This window comes from Salvelinus sp. IW2-2015, linkage group LG2 (assembly GCF_002910315.2).
Source record: "Salvelinus sp. IW2-2015 linkage group LG2, ASM291031v2, whole genome shotgun sequence".
NCBI lineage: Eukaryota > Metazoa > Chordata > Actinopteri > Salmoniformes > Salmonidae > Salvelinus > Salvelinus sp. IW2-2015.
Window position 1 is genome coordinate 37,919,199 of NC_036839.1, and position 20,574 is coordinate 37,939,772.

Genomic DNA, 20,574 nt, shown 5'->3' on the forward strand with positions numbered 1-20,574 from the left:
GCTGCGTTCTGTGCGTGAATTACTGCAAGACAGGAAATGTCAGTGTTCTGCCATGGCCAGCGAAAAGTCGGATCTCAATCCCATTGAGCACGTCTGGGACCTGTTGGATCAGAGGGTGAGGGCTAGGGCCATTCCCCACAGAAATTCCGGGAACTTGCAGGTGCCTTGGTGGAGAGTGGGGTAACATCTCACAGCAAGAACTGGCAAATCTGGTGCAGTCCATAGGAGGAGATGCACTGCAGTACCTAATGCAGCTGGGGGCCACACCAGATACTGACTGTTACTTTTGATTTCGACCCCCCTTTGTTCAGGGACACATTATTCAATTTTTGTTAGTCACATGTCTGTGGAACTTGGTCAGTTTATGTCTCAGTTTTTGAATCTTATGTTCATACAAATATTTACAAATGATGTTCATACAAATATTTACAAATGTTAAGTTTGCTGAAAATAAACGCAGTTGACAGTGAGAGGACYTTTCTATTTTTGCTGAATTTAGTTCCAAACTTCTTCCATTTAAGAATTATGGAGGCCACTGTGTTCTTGGGGACCTTGAAAGCTGCAGACATTTTTGGTACTGTTCCCCAGATCTCAAATCAAAYTCAAATTGTATGTCACATATGCCAAATACAACAGGTGTAGASCTTACCGTGAAATGCTTCCTTACAAGCCCATGACTCTATTTCCATTGTTGGTTAAGAAAATATTTACTAAATAAACGAAAGTAAAAATGTAATAAAAACAAAATAACAATATGGTCGGATTGCCATACCAGGCGGTGATGCAACCGGTCTGGATGCTCTTGATTGTGCATCTGTAGAACTTTTTGAGGATCTGGAGACCCATGCAAAATCTAATCGGTCTCCTGAGGGGAAAAAGGTGTTGTCGTGCCCTCTTCACGACTGTCTTGGTGTGTTTGAATTACAATAAGAATTTGAAACTCTCGACCCACTCAACTACAGTGCCGTCAATGAGAATGGGAGCGTGTTTGGCCCTCCTTTTCCTGCAGTCCACGATGATCTCCTTTGTATTGCTCACGTAGAGTGAGAGGTTGTGGCCTGGCACCACACCACCCAAGTCTCGGACTTCCTCCCTATAGGCTGTCTCATCGTTGTCGGTGATCAGGCCTACCACTGTTGTGTCATCAGCAAACTTAACTTGTCAATAGGGGGGAGCTGTTTTTACTTTGGAAAAAATCGTGCCCAAATTAAACGGGCTCGTACTCTGTTCTAGATCATACAATATGCATATTAGTATTACTATTGGATAGAAAACTCAGAAGTTTCTAAAACTGTTTGAATTATATCTGTGAGTAAAACAGAACTCATTTGGCAGCAAACTTCCATARAGGAAGTGAAAAATCTGAAAACGAGGCTCTGTTTCAGGGCCTGCCTATTCAACTGGCTTTTATTTATCGATATGTATGCACTTCATACYCCTTCCACTAGATGTCAACAGGCAGTGGAAGGTTGAATGGGGTGTCTAGCTTGATCTGAGGCCGAATAAGAGCTTTTGGAGTGGCAGGTCCGGTATTTTGTTTGTTGTCGATGGCGCGCGGGGGACCTCGACATTGTCTTCTGAAGAGCGTTCGGTATACACGGCGAATTGCTCCGGCTCTGATTTTATTCGATACATATGAGAAAAACATCATAAAGTAGGATTTTTCAACAGAGTTTTATCAGTTTATTCAACGTTTATTGGGACTTTTGGAATTTTCCGTTCTTTGCGCCAAGAGAAGATGGGCATGTTCGCGCCACATGGCTAGCCAAGGTTGCTAATTCGACAGAAGAAATGGACATTCTAAAACCAAACAACGATTTATTCTGAACCAAGGACTCCTTGCACAACATTCTGATTGAAGCTCAGCAAAAGTAAGACACAATTTATGATGTTATTTCGTATTTCTGTGGAATATGTTCACTCCAACAGGGGTAGAATATGTGAGCGCTGTCTCACAATAATGCTTTTTGTATGTTGTAGTAAAGTTATTTAAAAAATCTAACACAGTGGTTGCATTAAGAACCATGCATCTTTCCATTTGCTGTACAACATGTATTTTTTAGTAAAAGTTTATGATGAGTCTTTGATTAGATTAGGTGACTGTTCAAAATATCTCCGGAGATTTGTGAATTGTTGCTACATATTCACATTGTATAAACCACGATTTGCAAGCTCTAAATATGCACATTTTCGACAAAACATAAATGATTTGTATAACATGATGTTATAAGACTGTCATCTGATGAAGTTGTCCAAAGGTTAGTGATTAATTTATCTATATTGCTGTTTTGTGAAATATGCTGGGGTGATAAATAGCTTTGTGTGTTTGGCTATTGTGATGAGCTAATATAATTCTATATTGTGTTTTCGCTGTAAAACATTTAAAAAAATCGGAAATATTGTCTGGATTCACAAGATGTTTATCTTTCATTTGCTGTACAACCATGTCTTTTTCCATAAATGTTTTATGATGAGTATTTATGTATTTCACGTTGCTCTCTGTAATTATTCTGGCTGCTTTGGTGCTATTTGTGATGGTGGCTACAATGTAAAACCAGGATTTGTAGCTATAAATATGCACATTTTCGAACAAAACATAAATGTATTGTATAACATGATGTTATAAGACTGTCAGCTGATGAAGTTGTTCTAGGTTAGTGATTAATTTTATCTCTATTTGTGTGAAGGCTACCTATGCGGTGGAAACATGGTGAAAATATGCAGTTGTGTGTTTGGCTATTGTGGTTAGCTAATAGAAATACATAGTGTTTTCGCTGTAAAACATTTTGAAAATCGGAAATGATGGCTGGATTCACAAGATGTTTATCTTTCATTTGCTGTATTGGACTTGTGATTTCATGAAATTGTATTATATGATATCCCTGTCCCGTTAGGCTAGGCTATGCTAGTCAGCTTTTTTGATGAGGATGCTCCCGGATGGGTATGAAGTAAAGGTTAATGGTGTTGCAGTTGAGCCTGGCCACGCAATCGTGGGTGAACATGAGGGGCCAAAGCACACACCCATGGGGCCCCTGTGTTYAGGATCAGCGTGGCAGATGTGTTGTTGCCTACCCTTACGACCTGGGAGCAGCCCGTCAGGAAGTCCAGGYTCCAGTTGCAAAGGGAGATGTTTAGTGCCAGGGTCCTTAGCTTAGTGATAAGCTTTGTGGGCACTATGGTGTTGAACAAGGAGCTGTAGTAAATGAACAGCATTCTTCCATAGGTMTTCCTTTTGTCCAGGTGGGAAAGGACAGCGTGGAGTGTGATTGAGATTGCGTCATCTGTGGATCTGATGGGGCGGTATGCAAATTGYAGTGGGTCTAGGGTTTTGGCGATGATGGTGTTGATGTGAGCCATGAACAGTATTTCAAAGAACTTCATGGCTACCGACYTGAGTGCTACGGGAGGTAGTCAATTAGGCAGTTWACCTTCGCTTTCTTGGGCACATGGAGTATGGTGGTCTACTTGAAGCARGTAAGTATTACAGATTKCGTCAGGGACAGGTTGAAAATGGTCAGTGAAGACACTTGCCAGTTGATCAGTGCATGATCGGAGTACACGTGCTGGTAATCCGTCTGGCCCCACGGCCTTGTGAATGTTGACCTGTTTAAAGYTCTTGCTCACATAGGTTATTGAGAGTGTGATCACAGTCGTCTGGAACAGCTGGTGCCCTCATGCATGCTTCAGTGTTGCATGCCTCGAAGCAAGCATAAAAAGGCATTTAGCTCATCTGYTAGGCTTGCGTCACTGGGCAGCTCGTGGCTGGGTTTCCCTTTGTAGTCTGTAATAGTTTGCAAGACCTGCCACATCCAACGAGCGTCAGAGTCGGTGTAGTAGGATTCCATATTAGTCCTGTACTGACGCTTTGCCTGTTTGATAGTTCGTCTGAGGGCATAGCATGATTTCTTATAAGCGTCCGGATTAGTGTCCCGCTCCTTGAAAGCGGCCGCTCTAGCCTTTAGCTCGGTGCAGATGTTGCCTGTAATRAATGGCTTCTGGTTGGGATATGTAGGTAAAGTCACTGTGGGGACGAAGACGTCAAGGAACTTATTGATGAAGCAYGTGACTGAGGAGGCATACTCCAATGCCATTGGATGAATCCCGGAAGATATTCCAGTCTGTGCTAGCAAAACAGTCCTGTAGCGTAGCATCCGCGTCATCTGACCGCCCCCATATTGAGCGAGTCACTGGAACTTCCTGCTTTAGTTTTTGCTTGTAAGCAGTTGTCAGGAGGATAGATTAATGGTCAGATTTGCCAAATGGAGGGCYAGGGAGAGCTTTGTATGCGTCTCGTGTGGAGTAAAGCCGGTCTAGAGTTACTTTTCCTCTGGTTGCACATTTGACARGCTGGTAGAAATGAGGTAAAACGGATTTAAGTTTGCCTGCATTAAAGTCCCCGGACACRAGGAGCACCGCTTCTGGGTGAGCATTTTCTTGTTTGCTTATGGCCGTATACAGTTGGTCGAATGTGATCTTAATGCCAGCAATGGGTTGTGGTGGTAAATAGATGGCTACGAAAAATGGTAGATAGAGTACCTCATCATAAACTGTAGACCACACTACCTCAGGCYAGCAATACCTAYAGACCTCTTTAATATTAGACATTGCGCACCGGCTGTTACTGAAAAATAGACACACCTCCACCCCTCGTCTTACCAGACGTAACTGTTCTGTCCTGCCGATGCACGGAAAACCCAGCCAACTGTATATTATCCGTGTTGTTCCGCCACGACTCTGTGAAACACAAGATATTACAGTTAAAGTCCCGTTGGKAGGATAGTCTCGAGCAGAGATCATCCAGTTATTTTCCAGTGTTACTCACGTGCCAACAAATTCTCACAAGTCACCCCGATCTCCGGCCTCCTTTATTTCTGTRTTTCCTTCACGCGAATATAACAGGGATTTGGGCCTGGTCTCCGAGAAGCAGTATATCCTTCGCATCGGACACATTAAAGAAAAAATCTTCATCCAACTCTGGAGTAAACACTGTTCTGATATTTAGAAGCTCTTTTCAGTCATAAGAGACAGTAGCAGCAACATTATGTACTGTTACATACAATGTGAAAAAACACAAAAAAAGCAAAGTTGGTTAGGAGCGCGTAAAACGGCAGTCATCCCCCACCGGCGCCATATGTGCCTCGACACAATCCTGTCTCGGAGCTCTACGGACAATTCCTTCGACCTCATGGCTTGGTTTTTGCTCTGACATGCACTGTCAACTGTGGGACCTTATATAGACAGGTGTGTGCCTTTCCAAATCATGTCCAAACAATTGAATTTACTACCGGTGGAATCCAATCAAGTTGTAGAAACATCTCAAGGATGATCAATGTAAACAGAATTCATCTGAGCTCAATTTCAAGTCTCATAGCAAAGGGTTTGAATACGTATATTAATAAATAAAATATTTTTGGGCAATTTGCAAACATTTWWAAAAAAAATSTGTTTTTGCTATGTCATTATGGGGTATTGTGTGTAGATGAGTGGAAAAATGTATTTAATCTATTTTAGAATAAGGCTGTAACGTAACATGTGGGAAAAGTTATGGTCTGAATACTTTCTGAATGCACTGTATGTTACAGATACATCAGCATGCAGATATGCAGAGTWAKAATACWGTATGTTACAGATACATCAGCATGTAGATATGCAGAGTAAAAATACTGTACAGAAAACAGGACTGGGGAACTGGCCAATCCAAGTGTAAAATTTAGCCATCCCTGACTAAAACGGAGGCATTAATAAATACCCTACTAAGATGGCAGTTGTGATTTACATAAAATTTAATTTCCAACAGCATGACACAAACAATTAAGTAGGACAACCAATTCCTCCCGTTTGTGGTTGCCGACAAGTCTGAGCAGTGAAAATCATCTGGATGAAACCATCGTGACACTGACACATTCATAATGTTAACGGAAATAAGAGCAAAAAAACAACATGCCATTGGCTTGGCAGGGGACTGGAACATCGTTCTGTGGTAGGGCCTGGGACAACACTACTTGAGCAAAAGGGTCCAAAGCTGCCACGCCAGAGAGGTGTACCACAACACATCAACTGGATTGAGGCGGCTCTGAGGCACAGGCCTAAGATCAGTTTAAAGCACAAACTGACCTCGGGTCACTGTCATGGGGTGAAGTCGCTCTACCATCTTGACAAGACAACAGTTTTTTAGGGATCCCAGWTAACCCCAGATATTTGGAGGTGCTAAACCACCCAATGGCTACACTGGCCCACACTGATAACCTCCCTCCCCACATGTTCCTACATATATTCATCCATGCAGAGATATGGTCTGGTGGTAATGGTTACTGTGTGCGTGTTCCTAACCGTCGAGGGCTGCTGGGGGTCCCTGCTGCATCCCTGCGTAGGGGGCCTGTGGCTGGAGGGCGGCGGACGAGGATGATGCAATGCTTTCTGGAGTATCTGACCGCTCCACAGACGAAACACCCGGGGGGGCTAGAGAGAGGGAGAAAGAGAGAGAGGGACAGAGAGAGAYAGAGACAGACAGAGAGACAGAGAGAGAAAGAGGGAGGGACAGACACAGAGAGAGAGAGAAAGAGAGACAGAGGGAGAGACAGACAGAGAGCGWGASGATGATGAGATWACAGAGCATGAGCAGAGAGAGAGAGAGAGAGAAATATATAAAACATATATAATTAGAGTTGGATAAATGTAGATAGATTTTTTTTCACAAGGACATACAGGACACCATCCTCTACGGGACACTATCCTCAAAACTCCATACCTAAAACCATGATTTGACAAAATTACCTGAATGGATTCTAACTACCAAAGACAGAAGAAAAAAACTTAGAGCAAACAAAAACCTGCAGATGAAACACAGCGGAAACCTGGAAATACCATCCAAGAGTGAACATTACTCAGTCTGAACCTACTTTTGGAGCCAAAAAGTAAAAGATATTTAATAAGCTTTATATAACCAAATTAACTAAGGCTACTAAGCTGCTAGCACAGAACAGACCTGACCTGGCTGCAACTTCAATTAGCACTGAAGTGTGACGTGATGTGTGTGAAAACTCGAGGCTAACAATGGCAGCAGTTTCATAGCCTCCCCCACACAAATGCAGAGGCCGTTGAAGCCCCCTGTGCCATGGCGTATCCCTATGCAGATGTCATCAAAGTACAGTACCCCTTGGATATTTAAAATAAAACTGCACGGAATAACTACAAAAATAAGCTCCTCAAGGACAATCCATTTGCTGACTGCTGCAAAGAGGGGAACATAAGCAACTTAATTTTGCGCACAGACCATCCCCTGGCATGACACAGTGCTATAAGAGCACACTACCCTTATGTCAAGAGAGAGGGTATTGGCCCAGGATGGAAACTCAGAATATTAGACATTGAGGACATTGAAACAACCTGTCAACATGTACAAGTCTGGGACAGTAATGGTGCACTTCCATCCAGCAGGACTTTTACGGGATCAAAGAGAGAACACATAAGGAAAAGCGCTATCTCTCTGTGACGACTCCCCCATCCTGAGTGASCCTGATCACATCTCTTCAAACTGTCCTGCAGACGAGGATAATCACCCCCCCTCCCCAGTACTGAACACACCCAGGTCCAACAACTGCACTGCTCCACAATCATTGAGAGGGATAAGTTCACAGAGCTGGAGAGAGACATGGTGGAGCTCAGAGAGCTAGTCCACACAATCCAGACAGAACAAACCCACAAAACAGACCAGCACAACAACAACAACCTCAACAAGACCCGGAGGGCAGAAGGTGGAGATGGACGGCTGTCAGAGAGCTGACTGCGCAACGGACTGAGGTGAGAGAACTTATGTAGGGAGAAATACACATGGCACAGCTAACACCAGAGAAGGAGGAGAGAGAGAAACACATGGGACAGCTAACAGTACTGAACAAGGAGGTGAGAAAGCTGAGGTGTGACAGAGAGCCGGACACTCCCCCAGAGAAGCCCACCTCAGACCCGGACCACAACGGGACAGACAACCCAACAGACACCACCCCCTTTTAACAGTCCCCGTCAGCTCCCCCATTAGCTCCCCTGACAACCCCCACACATCCACTGAGGACACAAAAGCCAGAAATTGTGTTCCTCATTGACTCAAATGGCAAATCAATTCAAGAGAATAAACTTTTTCCCCAACGCACAAGTGGTTATCTCCACCCTGCTACCACGAAAATACTTCCACCCTGCCACCATACAGCAGGTGAATGAAAGCATTTCCCAGGACTGTGCCTCAAAACCTAATGTCTACCTGGCCCACCACATCACCCTGGACTTGAACAGCCTTTACGACCAGGTCCACCTCAACAAGGCAGCCATCCCAACTTCTGCCAGGACCCTGAAGGACGTCACCCTGAACCGCAGCACCTCACACAGGAGCGACAGAGCAGTGGAAACCCCGCCCAGACCAGCGAGACACCTGCACCAAGAGAACCTACACCACGAGGACCTACACCCAGACTACAGCGTCACCAGCCACACCCCAACCAAACCCTGGCCACACCCTATATAGGTCCCCCCAGARCAGACCTATGCCCCTTCTGCCCCCCCATGCCGCCCGCCCCACAGCAAAGACCTCAACATGAGAGCCGCACATATGCCCAGGCCATGAGCAGAGCAACAGGCCCAACGACCACTAATTTTGGGCTCCAGAGTGGAGCAGCGGTCCAAGGCACTGCATCTCAGTGTTAGAGGCGTCACTAGAAACACTGGTTCGACTCCAGGCTGTATCACAACCGGCCGTGATTGACCCAGCGTCGTCCGGGTTAGTGTTTGGCCGGGGTAAGCCGTCATTGTAAATAAGAATTTGTTCTGAACTGACTTGCCTAGTTAACATTTTATTTAAGTAAAATACAAAAATTATGCACCCCCCAAGCCCCATCCTGCGACAAAGCGGGTATGTATCAGACGCTCAACAGAGAGAGAGAGAGACAGACAAGTGAGAAATCAAACAGGGTGGGGAGTGAGGGCAAGGTCAGTCAGAAGACTGCATAAAAAAATACAAACAGAAAGCAACAGAAAGTAATAACAATGATGGACGGCCTTACCTGGGACATGGTTCTCACTCAGGCCAAAGGCGGACATGACGTTCTTGCTGACTTCGTCCTGCTTATTCAGGGGGTCGAAGGCCGACATGCTGGCCGCACTGACTGGGACCGGGGCCTGCTTCKCCGCCGCCACCACCCTCCCCTCACATACATCCACCGAGTCTGGAGGAGAGAGGAAGTGGATGGGAGGGAGAGGGAGGGAGGGGATGCATGTCAACACACAATCACAAAAAATACATTGTCAAATACGCAAATAAGCAGAACGTTCCATTATCTTTTATCATTGAAACATCAACTCATTACCCCGGATTAGCGGCATAAACATGCCAAAGGAAACAACTCGTAAAAACATTTTTTACACTTCTCTCCTCTACACCTTGGAAAAACAAATCCACCTGTTGCTGTCCACCACAAGCCAGCTAGCGAACAACATTGATGCAAAGCATGCTGTGATTAGAAGCAATGGATGGTTTTGGAAAGAGGACAAACCACCCTTTTCAGGGCTAACTAGTGAAGTTACAGAGAGGGTTTAGGAACTAATAAAAACAACCAGCCTGTATCTGTGTGGACACTTCATAAAGTTATAGAACAAATATGCAAGACGTGTGCATATCAGTAGATAATTAGATGATTTAAAAACACAGTTCACACTTGCAAAGACAGAGGTAGGTGTGTGTGTGTGTGTGTGTGTGTATACGTACCCCTGTCTAGCGCGGAGGCAGCCAGGCCAGGTTCTGAGGGGGGCTCCAGACATTCCAAGAGACCGTTGATTTTGTTCCTGAGCTCAATGAGCTCCTTACGCAGGTACTTGACCTGACAGGACTCCAGAGGTCTCGGCTGACCATTCACTGTGGGGGGAGAGATGACCACTTTAGAGATACATAGACTGAACAAAAAATATAAACGCAACATGTAAAGCATTTCAGCTGAAATAAAATATGAGTGAAATTTAACATTTGCACAAAATGCTTATTTCTCTTAAATTTTGTGCACAAATTTCTCCTTTGCCAAGATAATCCATCCACCTGACAGGTGTGGCATGTGAAGAAGCTGAATAAACAGCATGATCATTACACAGGTGCACGTTGCGCTGGGGACACTAAAATGTGKAGTTTTGTCAAACAACACAATGCCACAGATGTCTCAAGTTTTAAGGGAGTGTGCAATTGGCATGCTGACTGCAGGATTGTCCAACAGAGTAGTTGCCAGAGAATTGAATGTTAATTTCTATACCAGAAGCCGACCTCCATGTTGTTGTAGAGCAGGTATTCCCAAACTGGGGTAAACGTAATGCCGTCGGGGGTACGCCAAATAAAAATGTGATCCACAATTTAAAAAAATATATACATACACTACCGTTCAAAAGTTTGGGGTCATTTAGAAATGTCCTTGTTTTTGAAAGAAAAGCTAATTTTTTGTCAATTAAAATAAAATTGATCAGAAATACAGTGTAGGCATTGTTAATGTTACATTAACAATGCCTACACTGTATTTCTGATCAATTTGCTGTTATTTTAATGGACCAAAAAAATTGCTTTTCCTTCAAAAACAAGGACATTTCTAAGTAGGTAGAGTTAGAGTGTAGAGTTAAAGTGACTATGCATCGATAAACAGAGTAGCAGCAGCGTAAAAGAGAGAGAGAGAGGGGGGGGGGGTAATGCAAATAGTCTAGGTAGCCATTTGATTAGATGTTCAGGAGTCTTATGGTTTGGGGGTAGAAGCTGGTAACAATCCTTTTGGAACTAGACTTAGCACTCCGGTACCGCTTGCCGTGTTGTAGCAGAGAGAATAGTCTATGACTAGGGTGGCTGGAGCCTCTGACACCGCCTGGTATGGAGGTCCTGCCCTCTTCACAACTGTCTTGGTGTGCTAGTTTGTTAGTTTGTTGGTGATGTGGACACCGAGGAACTTGAAGCTCTCAACCTGCTCCACTATAGCCTCGTCGATGAGAATGGGGGCGTGCTCGGTTCTCCTTTTCCTGTAGTCCACAATCATCCCCTTCGTCTTGATCACGTTGAGGGAGAGGTTGTTGTCCTGGCACCACACGGTCAGGTCTCTGACCTCGTTCCTAAGGGTTCTCTCATCTCATCTTTTGTTCAGTGTATTTCCCACAGATCACACAGACCCACAAACAATTTCAAAACAAATATTGATAAACTCCCCTACATGTTAGGCCAAATACCACAGTAGACAATAACAGCAGCAAGATTTGTGGCACGTTGCCATTGAATAGAGAGCGAGAGACAAAGAGAGAGAGACAGACAGACAGCGAGAGAGGGAGAGAGAAAGAAAGCTAGGGAGGGGATATATTGGGGAAGAGAGAGAAGAGTACGAGACGATATAACATTATTACATTTCAAATATATAGCGGTATGGAACTTCACATTGGTAAGGGTGAGGATCACCTCTTCAATCTCTCTCCATCCACACTGCAGCATCCCAGAGCTATAGGATACAGTGATCTGTCCCAGACAGTCCTTCTGATCACTTTAACAGATGAGCCCTAACCTCTGTACAGAGATGTACATTTATTTTGGTCCTGCGTGAATGCAGAGGAGTGTGAACAGTTTGTGTCATGAACAGAGCTTCTGCCCATAGAAATAGACACAGGGGAGGATGTTCCCCAATGCTGGAGAGGAAGCCGGAGTGAAAACGTTTGGGAACCATGTATCATCTCAATGAGTCCCAGTCTTACAGGCTGTCATAGCACAACACACCACCATCCTCATCAGCACTGAATCAATAGATAGAGAGTATAGGGGCACAGAGGAGAGGTAGAGTATGGCCCATCAATGGGTACAAAAAGAACAGGGAGACGAGCAGCCCCACAGTACTCTGGCTTGACACAGAACCCACATGACTGAATCCACAAAGCGACACTAAGGCTGTGGCTCTGGCCACTCAATGGGGAACAGGGAGTAATTTGAGATGTGACCAACAATCATCTCCTGGACCACGACTAGTACAGACAGATGAGCACTGTTCCACACTACAGGAAGTCCAACAAATAAATCTCAGTTGAAATGCATGATGGGAGCTTTGGACACATGGTATATGATATCAATGAGACTGTAGTATATGACATACGAGGGTATAGGCAGAGCATTCTACAGACAGAATTCCAGATTCCTGTGTGAGCAGAGACACAGCAGGTCAGAAAAAGGCCCTGGATGGAGACACGGACCGTCGGGATGAATCCTACTCTTCCCTCCTGCTCCCAATCCCTGTACACATGTCTGGGAATATCGACTACACGTGAGGTTCCGGCCGGCGGCACGTGCTGACGCTCCAGGCCTCGGCACTAAAGTCTCGGGATGGAGTCAAATATCCCCAAAACATTTACTTTCTYCCGCTCCCTCTCTAATAATAGCAGGGATAGTTCAGGGAACAGAGCACATTGGGAACAGAGCACAGGAAATTACATTGGAGATGAAAGAGGGAGAGGTGTGTGTGTGTAAACAGTAACACATATCTGACATTTCTGCACTGTGAAACAAAGGCGGAAGCATAACACATGGCCAGCGTACAATACTGTGACATGGACACACACTACAGTGTAGGGACGTCGCTGGCACTGGCAGAAGAGCAGAAGGCATTATGATGATTAGGCCTAAAGCAGACAAAAGTCCTCGTCGTCCATCTGCCATCCTTTGCAGAGCACACTCTTAAAACGCTCTGAAAAGGGCTTGACAACATGGAGCCCGAGATGGAGCTCAACTTTTGAGAGACATGTGAAAAGTATTACAAAAATTATAATAACTTTCAAGTATAGCTTGGTGCCTCTACTAACCAACCAGCATAGGAACACTGCCGTTGGGACGATACTGGCAGGAGAGAAAAACAGAAAGTGTCAAGGGGTACGAAGTAGGAGTTCAATGTCAAGGTCTTCTTGGATCCAAAAATTGAGATCCGAACCATTAAATTCCTACCCAACCAACAGGATCCAGTATTTTGGGGGGAAAATCAATATCCGATCAAGTTCGGATACGAAGTGGACCAGATCTGACACAAAACATGTCCGACCTGAGAGAGAATTAGATTCAACTAATATATCTGTATCCGACTTAAACGGATGAGAAAGAAACATTATTTTTTAGCTTTACTGCCACGCAAGGTGGTTTTATTTGGCCTCACACGTTATCTGAGAAAAATAAAAAAAATTACATTTTCATTGCTGCACATAAGACTGTATAAACACCAGGATATCAACTCCAAGTGATTTGAATTTTGGAAATCTCTTAAAATATTCCCACGCATCGTAGAGAGACGTGATCATATACAAATGTAAGCAAGGTTTGAAATGAATATGTTTCAGTCAAATATTATCTCTGTTTGGGCTTCTTGCGATCAATTTGCAGTCTACAAAAATTGTTTTATTATGTTCCGGACACCCGACCATTCGCTCAATTATTTACTTTAAAAAAATAAAAAATAAACGGCCCGTGGATGAATCTAGTTGATGATTCCTGATCTAGAGTTCAGTATACCAACGCTATAATTGCATGTAGAATATTGTGGTTTTCAAAGATCTGTTAATTTTGTTTCTGTTGACCACATTTTTTAGATTCAAGGATTTTTATTTGGTGATTTTAGGACGCTAGCAAGTGTTATAGCCTACCAAAACATGTCTTTCTACAACTCAGGTCTAACTCATATAATAGCCTAATATTTTTTGTTCTAAATTAAATGTAGATATAGCCTTTAGGCCCGCAGATTCAGCCTGGTTCGGATATGGGTTTGATCGAAAAGTAATCCACGCCACGGCTGTGTAGTCCTACTGTCCTGAGAGTTGAAGAGAGAAGTTGTCCTGATATTTCTTATACCTATCCATGCATTACACAATCAAAATCGGCAGCCTTCCAACATTAGAAATACAATATTTCTGCAGATAAGCCTACGGCAATGAGTCTACCGCACACGCAAACATGAGCAGATTAGTCAAATATGTGTTCTTTATTAAAGACGATCAGAAAGAATGTGTAAGTAACTCTGCATTATATAACTTATTTATTTTGAACGAAAGCCACGAAACTAGCACATAAATGAGCCACTCATCTTTATGCTGACAAATATCACACTTGACTCGAGACATTCACCATTAGTTCAACTGTTATTTGAACACATAACTGTCTAGGTAAGCGTAAGCCCTGTCTAAGCCTGGGGTGCGGAAGTGACATCAGCAGATGCTGTGGACAGACAGATCTAATAAAAAAAACAAAAAAKCAATCTCTAMCTTAAACGGACAGATTTTTATGCAGATATTATTATGCCAATTAGATTTCCACCGGGGCGCAGACATCGACTCTAGGGGGTATTAAACAAAGGAAATAGCCAAATAAAATGGCAAAAGCCTACTAAATAGGCCAAGCTTAAAAATACAAATGAAATACCCTAAATAAACTAGTAAATTGAATAAATAAAACAAATTAAATATCTCAGGTCTTGACAATATGGGCAACCTTTTCCCCCTTCACATCCACAATGTACATAAATGAGAGGTATACAGATGACTGACTGTTGTTTTTTCCTCCCTCTATGGTCTTTCATTCAGTTTCTTCTTCACGTCAGCAAAGAACAACTGACTCAATGTTTCAGAAACTCACTTTATATAGTCTAGGTGCTATCACTCTTTTACGCTGTCGCGTCCTCCTCTCTCACAGCAAGTAGGCTATTTTACCCCACATCACATAAGTGGCTTGTTTTAATAAAGCAAATTTGCCTTTTTGTCACAAAATGACACATTTGATTTGATGAAAAGGGACCCCCCTGACAGTCATTCAGCCCTAAGATAAAATTTTAAATGTATGAAATGTTGTTTAGGAACTTAACTCTTCAAATATAATTTGGGATCCGGTCAGTATTTCACATATTTTCACAAAGATACGAGGCCCGTGGCCACCGAGCGGGATRCGAGGATTAACTACAAAATGTGACTGGGTCGGATCTCGAGTAATCAAGTTCAGGTAGATCTATGAAGACCTCAGGTTCAATGTCAAACTATGAGACTAGACTGCCTCCCAGTGGCATGTTCCTGGAAATGAACCTTAACTTTTGGAGAGAGGGTGCTGTTGGAATGGAACAGTCAGAATGAGTATTCAAGAGGATACAAAGAACATAAGTTCTATATGGTACAGTACCATAACAAAGACTAGAAAAACAGAATGAGCCTACTTCAATATCCATGGGAAAAATCAAGTGGTTTTGATTATTCAAGGATGGGCGTGCTTGGCACAGCAGCACGTAGGCCTATAGTAAAAAGGGGAAAGGATGGTTATGTATGTGTATGATAATATCTTACCGAAGAGAGTGAGTTTGAGTATCCTACTGCACTGGATGGCGAAAGACAGGTCCGAGCTGTCGAAAATAGTAATGAGGTCATCGTCTACAGGAAGAGAAGAGAGCAGGGAACATCATTCAGAACCCAAATCGGAATAAGGCCACGTTCCAATAGTTTTACAATTAATCCTTATTTCCTAAGATAATGACTATTCTGAAATGACTGAATTGGTGAAAGCTGTGAGGTAGAAACCCTCACATTAACCTAGTCTCTTACGTACAATAATAACTCAAAACAAGTGGAGGATGCATTCTCAAGTGTATGGAAGAGAACATCTGTTTCCATTACCAGCAGGGAGCAGCTAAATGTTGAGGGGTCAGATGGCATCTAGCTAGCGCAACGGAGTTAAGAACGTACCMTAAACTTATTTCACAGCTATCTTAAAATGTTGCGGATGGAGCCATCCAAATTGGTACCTTTTGTATGGTTCTATCGGTTTACACGTTGTCAAGGAGGGCTGTCATGTGTGTTGCTAAGCAGAGGATCACTGGATTGAGCCCAGTATGGGGCAGTCGGACAGTGGGGGAAGCTAAGTAGTTAGCAGCACACTGACTACCAATATTGTGATAATCCATCTTATTCCAGTGCTAGTCCAGAACGGCCCAGTCCCCTTCCATGCTTACCCTCGTCCTTGTATTTGATGGTGACCTCGTCGTTGCTCTGCAGCTTGCCCCTGAAGACGCGCTGCATCATCAGCACCAGCTCGTCATAGGTGATGTCCTCATTGTGGATGGGGATGCGTCTGATGTCATCGCCCAGCTGGGCCTTGATGATCAGCTTGCCGCTCAGGTCCAGCTGTCCGTTCATGGTACAGTCTACTGTTTCCACCGCTGGAGGGGACATCACAAAAGGAAGGAGATGGAACATACATTACTCAGGAATCATGTAGGTTTGATTATGGTGCCAACCTGTTACCATATGACCATTAAAGGGGCAATCTGCAGTTGCTACATACATTTTTTTACATAAATTAAAGCTGGAATCATTCATGGTGAAACTGCAATGTCCATTTGCAATATTACAACAAAGAATTTAGTGCAAACAGCACACACCCCCCCCCCCCCCCCGAACCAGCATTGGGGAACATCCCGCAGCACATCTATTTCTATAGGAACAAGCACTGTTCATGACACGAACTGTTCACACCCCTCTTGTTGGTGGAGAGAATTGTGCTGGTTTAAAGCTAATTTCCTGCAATTCTACATATTTCGTCATGCGGTGCAAAGAAAATGATGCGATTTTAAAGCAAATTTTCTTGCAATTCTATACATTTTGCCATGTCTAATGTGTATTCGTGTGATATTTGAGTGACTTAAATTACAACAATATCTATGGGCTAAAAAAACTAAATAAACGTTAGCTGATGTGCTAGTTGATTTAGACAAGTTACAAATAGCTCTCTAAGCTATGCAATGACTAACATGACAAGAGGAACTGATGATGCACTACCCAATTTCGAAATTTCACCTTGTGCAGAATGAGTCCCCCCCCACCCCAGTTTGGGAACCACTGCTATAGATGATTAGTGAGCCACAAACAACCATTGAAAAACAGATCAGTTAAAACATCCTTCAGATACAGACAAAGTATTTGGACTATGGAAAAATGGTAGAATCATTCATCTAGCAACCCAATTGGATTCACTCATCTTTACATGACAGAATGCGCTACAGCTGGTCAGTGGTCACTGCCCTCTAGGAACCACTTTACTATATAGTACACTGTTCTGCTTCAAAAGTTTAAAAAATGCCAGGCTGAGCTGGCAGGCCGGTTCTTATGCATCCTCACAAAGAGACTTGGACCTACAGTGGGGAGAACAAGAATTTGATAACCTGCAAAATCGGCAGTGTTTCCTACTTACAAAGCATGTAGAGGTCTGTATATAGGCCAAGTACTGTAACTTGAATTGAAAGAGTGAGTTTGTAGAATGTGTTGAGTGGATCATGATTCATAACACACAACTGGTTAATATTAGAGGTCAACCGATTAATCGGAATGGCCGATTAATTAGGGCCGATTTCAAGTTTTCATAACAATCGGTATTTTTGTACACCGATATTTAACTAGGCAAGTCAGTTAAGAACAGATTCTTATTGTCAATGACGGCCTAGGAACGGTGGGTTAACTGCCTTGTTCAGGGGCAGAACGACAGATTTTTACCTTGTCAGCTCGGGGATTCGTTTTTGCAACCTTCCGGTTACTAGTCCAACGCTTTAACCACCTGCCTTATATTGCACTCCACGAGGAGCCAGGCTAACTACCTGTTACGCAAGAGCAGCAAGAAGCCAAGGTAAGTTGCTAGCTAGCATTACACTTAGAAAAAACAATCAATCTCACAATCAATAGTTAACAACACATGGTTGATGATATTACTAGTTTATCTAGCGTGTCCTGCGTTGCATATAATCGATGTGGTGCCTGTTAATTTCGCATCGAATCACAGCCTACTTCGCCAAACGGGTGATGATTTAGCACTGTCGTTGCACCTAACCATAAACATCAATGCCTMTCTTTGAAATCAATACACAAGTATATATTTCTAAACGTGCATATTTAGTTAATATTGCCTGCTAACATGAATTTCTTAGAATTAGGGAAATTGTGTCCATTACTTCCTAACAAAGASCGTAATTAATTTGCCAGAATTGTACATWATTATGACATAACATTGAAGGTTGTACAATGTAACAGCAATATTTAGACTTAGGGAAGCCACCCGTTCGATCAAATACGGAACGGTTCCGTATTTCACTGAAAGAATAAAAGTTTTGTTATTGAAATGATAGTTTCCGGATTCGACCATATTAATGACCAAAGGCTCGTATTTCTGTGTGTTATTATGTTATAATTAAGTCTATGATTTGATATTTGATAGAGCAGTCTGACTGAGCGATGGTAGGCAGCAGCAGGCTCGTAAGCATTCATTCAAACAGCACTTTCATGCATTTGCCAGCAGCTCTTCACAATGCTTCAAGCATTGAGCTGCTTATGACTTCAAGCCCATCAACTCCCGAGATTAGGCTGGTGTAACCGATGTGAAATGGCAGGTGTAACCGATGTGAAATGGCTAGCTAGTTAGCAGGGTGCGCGTGTAATGGATGTGAAATGGCTAGCTAGTTAGCAGGGTGCGCGTGTAACGGATGTGAAATGGCTAGCTAGTTAGCGGTGGTGCGAGCTAGCAGCCTTTCAGTCGGTTATGTCACTTGCTCTGAAACCTAGAAGTAGTGGTTCCCCTTGCTCTGCAAGAGCCGCGGCTTTTGTGGAGCGATGGGTAACGACGCTTCGTGGGTGACTGTTGTGGATGTGTGCAGAGGGTCCCTGGTTCGCGCCCGAGGTCGGGGCGAGGGGACGTACTAAAGTTATACTGTTACACACGCTAATAGCYTTTCAATCGGTGACGTCATGCGCTCTGAGACTTGGAGTAGTTGTTCCCCTTGCTCTGCAAGGGCGGCGGCTTTTGTGGAGCGATGGGTAACGATGCTTCGAGGGTGGCGGTTGTCGATGTGTTCCTGGTTCGAGCCCAGGTAGGGGCGAGGAGAGGGACGGAAGCTATACTGTTACACTGGCAATACTAAAGTGCCTATAAGAACATCCAATAGTCAAAGGTAAATGAAATACAAATGGTATAGAGAGAAATAGTCCTATAATTCCTACAACCTAAAACTTCTTACCTGGGAATATTGAAGACTCATGTTAAAAAGGAACCACCAGCTTTCATATGTCCTCATGTTCTGAGCAAGGAACTTAAACATTAGCTTTTTTACATGGCACATATTGCACTTTTACTTTCTCTCCAACACTTTGTTTTTGCATTCTTTAAACCAAATTGAACATGTTTCATTATTTATTTGAGGCTAAATTGATTTGATTTATCTATTATATTAAGTTAAAATAAGTGTTAATTCAGTATTGTTGTAATTGTCATTATTACAAATAAAACAACTTTTATTCATTTAGTATTATATATATATATATATATATATAAATTTTTAAATCGGCTTTTTAGGTCCTCCAATAATCGGTATCAGCGTTGAAAAATCATAATTGGTAGACCTCTAGTTAATATCATCAGAATGATATAAGCACTAGCTGAACTGATTAGTTTATGATGAACAATCCCTTCCCTATCCAGATAGGCCTTTTATCAACAAACAGTTACAATACATAGATTCAATCACGTCAAATGCAACTACTTTAGTTGATTTTGATTTGAACTTGGTCTGGCCTTTGGCTAGCAAACAAGCTAGCTAAATTAGCTACCAACAAAAGGTGTCTGTCTAGATAGTTTGCATAATATAGAAAGTAATGACACCCATCTCATTTTAACATAAGGCTTGTACAGAAGTCATTCAATTAACTTGCTGACTAATGAAAGGGCAAGGTTCGGGATTACAGCTTGTCATTTTATTTGCAGTGATTCATGACGTGATAGCTAACGTTAGACGTACCTAACGTTACCTAGCGTGGTAATTTGACAGCTCGTTCGTTTGCTGTTATGCCAATAACTAACTCTAGCTCAAAATCTGTTGCACTGGCTATATTGTTAGCTAACATAACTAGAAAATTGTATTGTTACTAGAGGTGTCAAAACGAATGTAACTCGCTAACTAGCTAGTAAGAAAGCCAAGTTGGTTCATACATAGCCAATTTTCCTGTAACTGACAGGATGTAGAACCATGCCAAATACAGACCAACTCAAAACTCCAATTTATGGTTAGAATGTTGACTTCCTGCAAAATAATTCACAGTTTATCGTTTTAACCGGCATCAGAGAATGAATGTTCGACTTAATTTAATACAAAAACCAATATAATTGCACCAATAAAATGATGTATACAATTTAAGAGGTCTTTGAGAAAATAAAACAAATGTGGCTTTAAAAACACAACAAACCCGATGCTAGCGTCAATCGTTAGGTAGAAATGCTAATTGTGATTGAGATTGTGATTCAGGTTGTCAATATTAGCAATATCGAAACAGACAGCTATATGTATCCCACCTGTAACTGGACGACTTGATCCCACTGTTGTGTCGGTATTTCTCTCAGGATCTTGTCAGCCAAAATGTTTAACCAGGGCTGGCAAACACAGAATCCTAGCCTCACATGAGGAAGTCTGCCCGCTTGTCGACGTAAAACCTGTACGTGTCGTACAGTGGAGCGCGCAGTAGTGACTCAACTATTTAACG

General features: G+C 42.9%; 1 protein-coding gene across 3 annotated transcripts in view; it reads right to left on the bottom strand.

Moving 5' to 3' along the window:
- Positions 1-20,561, bottom strand: part of tfg (trafficking from ER to golgi regulator) — a 40,545-nt gene extending 19,984 nt beyond the window's left edge. Inside the window, exons 1-7 of one of the 3 annotated variants that reach the window (XM_070448930.1) lie at positions 20,387-20,561; positions 16,011-16,217; positions 15,349-15,432; positions 9,752-9,898; positions 9,051-9,212; positions 6,331-6,459; positions 4,657-4,734 (exon numbers count right to left, since the gene is read on the bottom strand). In XM_070448930.1, the coding sequence (XP_070305031.1) occupies positions 4,657-4,734; positions 6,331-6,459; positions 9,051-9,212; positions 9,752-9,898; positions 15,349-15,432; positions 16,011-16,194 (784 nt within the window). In that variant the 5' untranslated portion in view covers positions 16,195-16,217; positions 20,387-20,561. The remainder of the gene's footprint in view (positions 1-4,656; positions 4,735-6,330; positions 6,460-9,050; positions 9,213-9,751; positions 9,899-15,348; positions 15,433-16,010; positions 16,218-20,386) is intronic. The other 2 variants (XM_070448929.1, XM_024010106.3) reach the window with 2 other exon arrangements.
- Between the last annotated feature and the right edge of the window lie 13 nt (positions 20,562-20,574).